At 38.0% G+C, this 11,750-nt stretch overlaps 1 protein-coding gene across 1 annotated transcript; it reads left to right on the forward strand.

The window, feature by feature from the left end:
• The first annotated feature begins 8,721 nt into the window (after positions 1–8,721).
• Positions 8,722–10,583, forward strand: RPS29 (ribosomal protein S29). Its single transcript, XM_036916979.2, has 3 exons — positions 8,722–8,875; positions 9,105–9,204; positions 10,483–10,583. Exons 1-3 carry the CDS (start codon positions 8,814–8,816, stop codon positions 10,489–10,491), a joined length of 171 nt encoding a protein of 56 aa, XP_036772874.1. The 5' UTR covers positions 8,722–8,813; the 3' UTR covers positions 10,492–10,583.
• Positions 10,584–11,750: the final 1,167 nt, after the last annotated feature.

Raw genomic sequence — 11,750 nt, forward strand, 5'->3', positions numbered from 1 at the left:
CTCTACAGTGCTGCTTTGCCTCTGTTGACACTCTGATCATCTTTTATAGGTTGTGTTTCTGCTATGATTTCCTAATTAATGTCTACCTTTCCATTCTTAGTACTACCATGTCAGCTGAGAGTTGTATTACTTTCCTCAAGAACTATCCCTAAACTTACTAGGTCTTCTTACTTCAATATATTAATTCATTTATTTAATATTTATGGTGTTGCTGTATGCCAAAATGTTTAAAAGGCAAGATGAGTTTACAGTTTTTAGGAGAAACAAGTAAAATAACAATTATACAACAGTGCGATAAACGTTAGAGTATAAAGTAGCCAGATGATGAAAACAATTTGTTTGCTAAACCAAGGCCTTTGAACTTTAGCCTGACAGTTTGGGAAACCAATTAAAGTTTTCAAGCAAGGGATAAAATGATGACCTGTTTAGGAAAGGTTACTGTGTTCAGCAAAGAGATTAATTTGGAAGTGGAGCAAGCCTTGAGGTGGGGACCAGTTCAGAGGCTAATGCCATACCCACCGTCTACATTGCTGCTAAATTAAATTTCTTAAGGGGCTCCTATCACTGAATCCTAAACTTTTGGAGCTGAAGTATGGTTTACAGGTATCCTAATTCAATTCTCTCATTTTATGCACGGGAAATAGAGACTGAAAAGAGTAAAGGATTTGCCCATGACCTCACCATCAGTGTTAGAACAAATAGTGCTGGAACTCAAGTTTCATATACTGCACTTAATTCTTCCCCCAAACCTCATGGCTTTCCATTCTTTGCAATTTAATTAAATACAGTTGCCCAAAAGCTTGTCTCTTGTTCTCTTCAAACTCCAGGTCCTATTACTTATCTGGATAAATCTCCCCAGGGCAGCCTCTGTACTTTTCAGTCCTGCTTAGCACCTGTTCTTAGGGATTCCTTGGAGCTCACCTCTGCATTTTAAAATATAAGATATTTCTTCTAGCATTTTTGGGTGTTCACAGCAAGAAGAATCTTAGGTTATCTCTTCCAAAATATCATTATATGGTTTACTTATTTAATGCATGTTGTCACCTTTAGACTATAAGCTTCCTAGGAACAGGTTCTGAGTCACTATTATATGCAAGCCCTAGTTAGTGGTCACATATAGTAACTACTCATTGCATATTTGTGGAAAAAATTAGTAAATGAATATTCACTATTCATTTACTCATTTAACAAATATTTATGAGGGCCTACATTGTGCTGGAATAGAGCAAGCTTACAGACTAGTGTGCATTCAAGTGATACTGCTTGTGTTGAAGTCAGTAGTAAGCTGCTTGGGAAGGAGGGAAGCTGAATTTCTGCCTGGCTCCTGGAAGACAGTGAAATAAATATTAGGTGGTTCAAGATATGAAATAAAAATAAAAAGGTAAAAGTATTACAAGAAAACAAGTTTTTCAGAATTTTGACACAAAACCTTTAGGAATTAAGGTAACAAGTTGATATATTTTAATAAATAAAATTTAAATGTTTTGCATGGAAGAATATACTAGAAACAAAGAAGAATCTGGTGATGTGGTGAATGAAATAATTTTATAACAAGTATAAAGGTCAAAGGGCTTATTTCTTTGCACATAGGAAAACATGCTCTCACCAAAATTTAAAGTGAAGCAATACTTACCATATTTGGGCTAGCATAAGGACAAATATGAAGTTTGTTAATTTACACTGTTAGGGGTTGTGGGAAAACAGATAAAGGCATACACCTTGGAGATATTGCAGGTTTGGTTCCAGACAATCAGAATAAAGGGAATATTGCAATAAAGTGAGTCAAATGAATATTTTGGCCTCCCAGTGCATATGAAAGTTATGTTTCCACTATACTGTAGTCTGTCAAGTATGCACTAGCACACCTTCATGTAAAAATACTTTACTGCTAAAAACTGCAAACTGTCAGCAGTTACAATCTTTTTGCTGGTGGAGAGTCTTGCCTCATTGTTGATGGCTGCTGAATGATTGGGGTGGTGGTTGCTGAAGGTTGGGGTGGCTGTGGCAACTTCTTAAAATAAAGCAACAATGAAATTTTCCTAAATCAATTGACTCTTCCTTTCAAGAATGATTTCCTTGTAGCATGTGATGCTGTTTGATATCATTTTACCCACAGTACAGCTTCTTTCAAAATTGGAGTCAGTCCACTCAAACCCTGCTGTTGCTTTATTAACTAAGTTTATGTAATATTCTAAATCATTTCTCATTTCAGCAATTTTCACAGGATCTTCACTAGTGGTAGATTCCATCTCAATAAACCACTTTCTTTGCTTGTCCATGAGAAGCCAACAAGCAACTCCTCATTTTTGAGGCTTTTATTACAAGACTGCAGCAATTCAGTCACATCTCCAGGCTCCACTTCTAATTCTAGTTCTCTTGCTATTTCCACCACATCTGCAGTTACTTCCTCCACTAGCACTAGGATATCAGAATGCTCAAATAGCCTCTTAAAGAAAATACAACCCCTCAAAGTTATCCATGAAGGCTGGAATCAAGTTCTTCCAAATTCGTGTTAACCTTCATACCTGAACTTCTTCCCATTTCATGAATGTTCAAAATGGCATCTAGAATGATTAATCCTATCCAGAAGGTTTTCAATTTACTTTTTAGAGGAATCACTATCTATGGCAGCTCCAGCCTTAAAAAATGTTTTTCTTCAATAATGAGATTTGGAAGTTGAAACAACACCTTGGTCCATGGTCTGCAGAATGGATGTTGTGTTAGCACTCAAGAAAACACATTAATCTCATCGTCCATCTCTATCAAAGCTCTTGCATGATCAAGTGTACTGTCAATGAGCAGTGATATTTTGAAAGGAATTCTTTTTCTTAGCAGTAGTTCTCAACTACTAAACAGCTTAAACTTTTCAGTAAATAATGTTGTAAATAGACATGCTGTCATCCAAGTTTTGTTGTTCCATTGATAGAACACAGAGAAGATTCTGTATCATTATTTTATTTTATTTTATTTTGTTATCATTAATCTACAATTACATGAAGAACATTATGTTTACTAGCATCCCCCCTTCACCAAGTCCCCCCCACCCAAACCCCATTACAGTCACTGTCCATCAGCATAGTAAGATGCTGTAAAATCACTACTTGTCTTCTCTGTGTTGCACAGCCCTCCCTGTGCCCCCACCCCACATTTTACATGCTAATCATAATTCCCCCTTTCATTCCCTTCCCCCCTTATCCCTCCCTTCCCACCCATCCTCCCCAGTCCCTTTCCCTTTGGTAACTGTTAGTCCTTTCTTGGGTTCTATGATTCTGCTGCTGTTTTGTTCCTTCAGTTGTTCTTTGTTCTTATACTCCACGTATGAGTGAAATCATTTGGTACTTGTCTTTCTCTGCCTGGCTTATTTCACTGAGCATAATCCTCTCTAGCTCCATCCATGTTGTTGCAAATGGTAGGATTTGTTTTCTTCTTATGGCTGAATAATATTCCATTGTGTATATGTACCACATCTTCTTTATGCATTCATCTACTAATGGACACTTAGGTTTCTTCCATTTCTTGGCTATTGTAAATAGTGCTGTGATAAACATAGGGGTGCATCTGTCTTTTTCAAACTGGAGTGCTGCATTCTTAGGGTAAATTCCTAGAAGTGGAATTCCTGGGTCAAATGGTATTTCTATTTTGAGCTTTTTGAGGAACCTCCATACTGCTTTCCACAATGGTTGAACCAATTTACATTTCCACCAGCAGTGTAGGAGGGTTCCCCTTTCTCCACAACCTCACCAACATAAAACTCTTAGAAAAAAACATAGGCAAAAATCTCTTGGACATAAACATGGGCGACTTCTTCATGAACATATCTCCCTGGGCAAGGGAAACAAAGGCAAAAATGAACAAGTGGGACTATATCAAGCTGAAAAGCTTCTGTACAGCAAAGGACACCATCAATAGAACAAAAAGGTACCCTACAGTATGGGAGAATATATTAATAAATGACAGATCCAATCAAGGGTTAACATCTAAAATATATAAAGAGCTCATGCACCTCAACAAACAAAAAATGAACAATCCAATTAAAAAATGGGCAGAGAATCTGAACAGAGAGTTCTCCAAAGAAGAAATTCAGATGGCCAACAGACACATGAAAAGATGCTCCACATCTCTTGTCATCAGAGAAATGCAAATTAAAACCACAATGAGATATCACCTCACACCAGTAAGGATTGCCGCCATCCAAAAGACAAACAACAACAAATGTTGGTGAGGTTGTGGATTCTGTATCATTTTTAAGGGACCTAGGATTCTCAGAATGGTACATGAACCTTGGCTTCAACTTAAAGTTACAAGCTGCATTAGCCCCTAACAAGAGGGTCAACATGTCCTTGAAGTTTTGACTTCTCTGGAGCTATGAAAATCCTAGATGGCATCTTCTTCCAATAGAAGTCTGTTTTGCCTGCATTTAAAATCTTTTGTTTAGTGTAGCCATGTTCATTAATGATCTTAGCTAGATCTTCTGGATAACTTGCTGCACCTTCTCCATCAGCACTGTGGCTTCACTTGCACTTTTATGTTACTGAGAAGGCTTTTTAAACCTCATGGACCAACCTCTGCTGGGTTCCATCTTTCTTTCTGCAGCTTCTACACCTCTCTCAGCCTTCATAGAATTGAAGGCTTTGCTCTGAATTAGGGAACGTTGTGGCTAGTTTGATCTTCTATTCAGACCATTAAAGTTTTCTCCAAATCAGCAAAAAAGCTATTTCATTTACTTATTGTTTGTTTATTGGAGTAGCAGTTTTAATTTCCTTCAAGAACTTTTCCTTTGCATTCACAACTTGGCTAACTGGTGCAACAGGCCTAGCTTTTGACCTGTCTCAGCTTTTGACAAGCCTTCCTCACTAAGTTTAATCATTTCTAGTTTTTTGTTTAAAGTGAGAGACATGAGGTTCTTCCTTTCACCTGAATACTTACAGGCCACTGTAGAGTTATTAACTGGCCTATTATCAATATTGTTGCTTCTCAGAGAATAGGGAGGCCTGAGGAGAGCAAGAGAGATGAGAATTAATGGCCAGTCAGTGCATCAGTCAGAACCCCTACAACATTTATTGATTTAGTTCACCATCTTATGTGGGCTTGGTTCACGGTGCCCCAAAATCAGTTACAATAGTAACATCAAAGGTCATGAATCACAGATTAACATAACAAATAAAATAATGCTGAAAAGGTTGAAATATTGTGAGAATTATCAAAATATGACACACAGCCATAAAGTGAGCAAATGCTGTTGGAAAAATGGCATTGATAGATGTGCCTGACACAGGGTTGCCATAAACCTTCAATTTGTGAAAAGGCAATATTTGTGAAACACAATAAAGCAAAGTGCAATAAAACAAGGTATACTTGTTCTTTCTATGGGTATGAGTTTAAATCATTACAATTTCTATAGACAGCAAGTTGGTAATGTGTATTAAAGACTTAAAAACTCAAATTCTATGGCCTTGCAGTCCTATTTTCAGAACTTTGTTTTATTATATTGATATATAAATATAGATATAAGTATGCAGAAAAATGTTCACCCAAGGATGTTTCAATTCACCTTCATTTCCTGTATTTGCTATATATTTCTCTGTAACTTCTATATTCTTCTAAGATGCTTTATGATATATTTATTTGTGAAAACATTAGGTATAGTATGCTTCTATTTGTGTAATGAAAAGAGATTTAATAAATATATGCATAAATATTAATACAAGCATATGTATATTGACACATCTATGCATATATGTGTCCATTATGTCCACATAGGTACACACATACGTACACCTGTGTGTGAATGTATAGATAGAATGTTTCTTAAGGATCCCCTCCCAAACTGGTAACATACTGGTTTAGACAGGGAGACTAAAGAAATAGAGGTCTGGATTGGAGAAAGACTTGCTTTAAATAATACGGTTTATGTATGTGCGTTTTATTTTAGAATATATAGTTAATTGAAAATCAGTATTTGCTGAAATGGATATATATATATATATCACTAAACATAAGACTTTTGAAAAGTGTGGGGTTAATTAAATCATTAAGGACTCAATTCTGGCCAGCTGGAAAGAATTGGCTAATGTCGCTGAAGAGTACATATTATAATAGTTAAACATGCAAAAAATGTATTTTATAATTTTTCTGTGGTAAAATAGGTTTTTAGAAGTTTAGAGAAAAAGTATGATCCTATTCCTAAAGGTTATGGAATTGAAGATAACTCTGGAGAAGTAGGTCTTTAAATGATAAAATTCTGGATGTACAATCACAAATGATTGTGAGAATAACTTAAAGAAAGTAGGAGTTATCTTGAGTAATAGTATCTTAACATGCAGATCATTGCAATGTGCTTACATGAAAAAATAATGTTTGTACTGTTAGAATGTTTCAGTCTTTAAGCATTCTACTTTTTCGAAAAATATCAATAGGGATTATCTGGGCAAGGAGATTATGGTGCATTTTGTTCTTTTTCTCTGTATTTCATTGTATTTTTTAAAAGAGAAAGCAAGCAAACCCAAGTATTATGTTAGGGGAAAATATGTCTAAAAGAAGTATTTAAAAGCTAAATACAAAAGAGTACCAGTAACCTGTAAGAAGAGTTCAGGATTAAGCTAAAAGCTCTTTATAGACTCTGGGTAAAAATAGACTTTTAAAACTGCATTCTTAGCTTATTGAAAAACACAGATAATTCCACTGTTTGTGAGAGATGGTGCCATATTAAGATGAGAGGATGTATAGTTTCTCAACTGTAATTTTGTAATCCCTCCATCAAGAATAGCTTTCAAGATCAAAATAAACATTAAGAACTACTTGAATATCAAGATTGTTTAACAGATTGTTGCAGTGCAACAAATTGCTTATTGTTTGTCCTTTTCCTTTTCTCTTTCAAACCAGTTAACTTGTTTTGGCTCAAAGGATTATGTATCAGAGTGTTGAAAATATTTATGGAATTGATCTCAGAGCCACTGTAATCTTTAAAAAATTATGGAGATAAGCTATGAAAGACCTGAGAAGATTACAGGTGGGTAAGTGCTAGATTAGTTTTTGAGAGGTGCATGGATTTTTAGAAACTACACATCAATGACTGACATAAATTCCAGGAAATCTGTAGAAGCTTGACATTGGACCCTCCACAGTCAGGATTTAAAATAAAATACCCTTATAATCTTATCTATCACTAGGCTTTTTGTGCAACCCACACTGTAGTTACACAAAGGCATTTACCTTCTTCCAGCCTTTTCACTTGCATTCTTTGGCTCAGACTCTTCCTCTCATTCGGCATTCCCCTTCCATCAAGTGTTGCCTGTAGAAATCCCACTCTTCAAGGTTTACCTCAAAGGCCCCTTACATGTTCCTCCAAGTGGAATTAATTTCTCTCTTCTTTGTTCTTGCTCTCCATGAGCACATCTATCATTGAACACAGAATGTTCTGCTTACTTAGCTGTATACATGTCATTGAATCACAGAAGCTGAAATTTTAAGGATGGGCCCTTTGAGATAATGCTGTTTTCCTCTTTTTTTCTGCTAGTTGTAACGGAGGGAATCAAGTCATATCTGGTATTTTAATGTTTGATTTGTCTCCTTTCTTCTTAAGTAGCAAAGTACCTAATTTAGTGATTGGGAAGGGCACCCTGCCAGAATCCTGAAATAACATACTTTCCGGAAGTGTTGTATTTCCATTCTAATGTAAGAGTTCATGTGTAAAAGTTTCCTGGATTATAGCACCCTGTGGTACTTCTATAGACCTAATTAAAACTTTTATTTCAGAGCCATGTACAGTTTCAGTTTATCTAGAGATAATATCAATCACCATGTGGAATTTAAACATCTTTCAGTAGATTATCAGATGACATTTGGTCTTCACTAGTTGTTTCATCACTAAATTTGGTCAAAGCAATATACATTGCCCATTTACTTGTTTCTCACTTTAAGCTCACCTAACTACATTTGAGTATCAAACACAGTAAACCTCGTATCATTTTTCTGGAACAGTGTAGGTGTATTTCTACTAGTGTGTCAAAGAAAACAAAAAAACTTTGAAACGTATTGTGCTTGACAAAATGGAAACTCCTGCTGTTGACTTTTAATCATTACAGCTACTTTAAGTTGTTTTGTAGATTTATTCCAGTAGGTGTCAGTGCTGAGTTGAGGAAAAATAGTTTTTCTAAGAGTAAAATTTTAATTGAAGGAACCTAGAGGGTTTAGGTGATGAAGAGAGGTAAGGATACTGAGATTATTTACTTTTTTGAGGTTTTAAAATTAATCCCAGAAGGTTTAAAAGAGACGGGGTCTCGCTATGTTGCCCAGGCTGGAGTGCAGTGGCTATTCACAGGCGCGATCCCACTACTGATCAGCACGGGAGTTTTGACCTGCTCCGTTTCCGACCTGGGCCGGTTCACCCCTCCTTAGGCAACCTGGTGGTCCCCCGCTCCCGGGAGGTCACCATATTGATGCCGAACTTAGTGCGGACACCCGATCGGCATAGCGCACTACAGCCCAGAACTCCTGGGCTCAAGCGATCCTCCTGCCTCAGCCTCCCGAGTAGCTGGGACTACAGGCGCGCGCCACCACGCCCGGCAGTAAGTAAAGGCGCAAAATGATACTAGAGGCTGTGCAGTGTTGACGTCATCACCTGTGCCGGCCTAGTCTATTTCCAAGACCGCGCTATTCAAGCCCATTAACAGTGTACCCACACTGCGCTTGCGCCTGTCGCTTACTGCATTCTGCGCAAACTCTGTTCCGTCTACGTCTTCCCCGCCCCGATTTGAAAGGCGCATGCGTGCGGTAGATCTTTCCTTTTTACGCACTACGCCCGAGAAATCAACATGGGTCACCAGCAGCTCTACTGGAGCCATCCGAGAAAATTCGGCCAGGGTTCTCGTTCGTGGTGAGAAACAGAACATGGTTTTAGGGAAGAGTTTCTATGGGGCGCGAGGCTGCTTGAAATCCAAAATAGTAGGCGCGCCAGGCGGCCTTTGGGGTGGACCGAGTCGAGCTGTGCCTGCCGCCATTACAGGCCTCTGACGCGCGCCTGTAGTGGTGCGGGTTGTGACCCTCAGTGCACCGGATCTTTGAATTTCTGCGACCTTGCAATAACGCCATCTCTTTCCTTACAGCCGCGTGTGCTCGAACCGGCACGGTCTGATCCGGAAGTACGGCCTCAATATGTGCCGCCAGTGTTTCCGTCAGTACGCGAAGGATATCGGCTTCATTAAGGTGCGAGTCAGCCGAAGCCATGCTCCTGTTTCTGGGCGTAGGCGGGCCCGTAGTGTGAGCTTCCGACACCCAGTTACTCTCTTTTGCCTCGTAGGGCTTTTCCTTGATACCGTAATGTTGAGAGTTTTGGCAGTCAGGTTACTATAATACGAAGGGTGAAGGCCTTAAAAGTAGTCTAATTGTTCTTTGCCAACCTCTGCGAATTTCAGAGGCTGTGTATTAACATTGGATAAAACTACGCCCTTTTCAGAAACTCGAAAAATTAAATTTCGGGTTTCTTCAATCATATCGACATTTTCCAGCAAAATACATGTGTCAATCATTACCTGACATGTTGGGTAGTGTTACATATACTGCAGTGAGCGTAAGGTTTGGGGCCGGGTCTTAGGATTCAGACAGAGGTCTGCCATTTAATAGTCTGTGACTCGGTCAAGTCACTTGAAGTTCAGTTTTTGTCTGTGAAAAATAAGTGGTAGGGTTGTTACAAAAATAAACATATATGAAGCTTTCTTGACTCCTAAAAATAATTTCAATGCTAGAGGTTTTTTTTAAGGTAAAAATTTCTTACTGGCTCTGAGAAAATCACTGACCTTCTGATTCATAATGAACTTATTTAGGATATTGAGTAGAACCTATTTGATAGAAAATAGGTATTTTTGTGTTGATGTGTTACAGTGTATATAAACTGTTAATGTGAGTTCTGTGTGGCTGAGACAAATTATCTTAAGCTTGGACTTTTAGCTTTGATCAATTGTACTAAACAAGTATATGCTAGGTTTCACATTGTGTAAGTTCAGATAACTCGGTGGGAGATAGTATGTCACAGATAAGAGAATGAAGAGAATGGACTCAGGCTAAGGCCCAGTAGCTAGTTTTGTGTCACAGTTTCTTAGAGTAAGTTTCTAGTAAGATAACATGAATTAATTTGTGAAGGGCTCCTAGAACAGTGTTGGCACACGAAATACTAGCTGTGTGATTAGTTACCCAGTAACCTCCTGAGCTCTTAGTATAAGATTTTATGTAATAGTGCTTTTCTAATGGAAAATGCTTTAAGGACAGAAGTGAGAATACTAAAGGGTTTAAACAGTCAAAATTGTGACTTGTGGAGTAGCTTACATTAGGCATTCAGTAAATATTTAAGCTGTTTAGATCTTTGTAGCTAATTTGGATGCGTCAAGTTTCCAGTTGAAGCCTCATTCAGTAATGAGCCCATTTTTGTGAGAAGAAAAATGGATATTTAAAGCATTCTAAATTCACATCCTATCTTTTTTTTTCCAGTTGGACTAAGTGAACACCCTTGAACGGATCATCCAGGATATATCTGCCTGCCACAGAAAAAAATGCTAGCTCTTTGTACATAAAATAAAAATTCTTCAGTTCTGAGTGTTTTATGTGAATGGGCTTGTCGATTGATATGGAAATCCCCTTTTTTAACTATTCTCAGTGGATTTGTCTTCAAAGTTTGTGGCTTATTTTCCCTCAGTTACATAAAAACATTCATGCTAAACTCTGGTAATGCCTATTTTATTTTTATACTCCAAAAAGTTATGTGAGGTGCCTCCTTTATGTAGGAGCAGCCAGCACCTAACCTGTGACAAACTTGAATGAATAATTGACTCACTACAGTGAGCTGGGTCTGTGAAAGTATCAACTGTTGAGAAATGATTTTGAGAAAGAAGGCTGTCACTAAAACCTGTTCCGGGCATTTGTCCAGAGGTAGAGTGCTTCTGGGATAAATCACAGATAAAGGCTTGTAAATTTCTCAAATATTTGTATGTGGAAGGAGGAGAGATGACAAGTTACTAGAGCTTGTAAGCTGAAGAGTTCAGGGTGATGAGGCTGGAACCAGAGAAACAAGTCCATGAATAATTTAGGCAAATTATTTGTCTAGGAGTAGGTTAAAAGGGAGTGGTTGTACTCAATGACAGGATTTGTTGAAGGGCTGGGTGTGGGAGATAGTCACCAAGGGTCTTGGCCTAATCAGCTGGTAGGCTAGAATCAGTAATGACCTAGGACTGAAAAATTGGTTTTGGGGAGGGTAATAGTTTGGGGTATAAGTTAATAATGCTTGTATATCCATATGGACCCATGAAGTAGACATTTATATAAAAGGAAGCTTGGTACTGGAGAATAGACTTTCTCAGTATGAATACTATCTGCTACTTTGGGATTCTGTACTGGCAGCTAGCTGAGATCTAGTCGTTAAAGGCTAAGGAGTAATAGATGGTAACTTACTGGTTCCAGCAACAGGTAAGATGATAAAGTAGAATGGAGAAGTGGCATACTACATGCTAGGCAGGAAGTGGTCAACTGAATTGCCTCCTATATAATAGGTTAAAATGTCACCTGACAAAGTATGACAGGAAGCTGGAGTGGAAAAGGGTCTTAACTTGTGGTTAAATTCTCTATAATAAAACTCTTCAAAAACATGACAATACGTGGCTAGTGTACTTACAGGGCTCTAGAAGGAGGTCATGGAAGTTAGGGGAACTGAAGCTTCATAAATCACCTCTTCCCCTGACCCTGAATTCTGGGAATATGGTAAT

This window comes from Manis pentadactyla, chromosome 11 (genome assembly GCF_030020395.1).
Source record: "Manis pentadactyla isolate mManPen7 chromosome 11, mManPen7.hap1, whole genome shotgun sequence".
In the NCBI taxonomy this organism is placed as follows: domain Eukaryota; kingdom Metazoa; phylum Chordata; class Mammalia; order Pholidota; family Manidae; genus Manis; species Manis pentadactyla.

Excerpts from the sequence above, each read along its gene's own strand:
- RPS29 (XM_036916979.2), top strand. The coding sequence starts at position 8,814 with ATGGGTCACCAGCAGCTCTACTGGAGCCATCCGAGAAAATTCGGCCAG. Across the intron at positions 8,876-9,104 it reads GGCCAGGGTTCTCGTTCGTG|CCGCGTGTGCTCGAACCGGC; the intron begins GTGAGAAACAGA and ends CTTTCCTTACAG.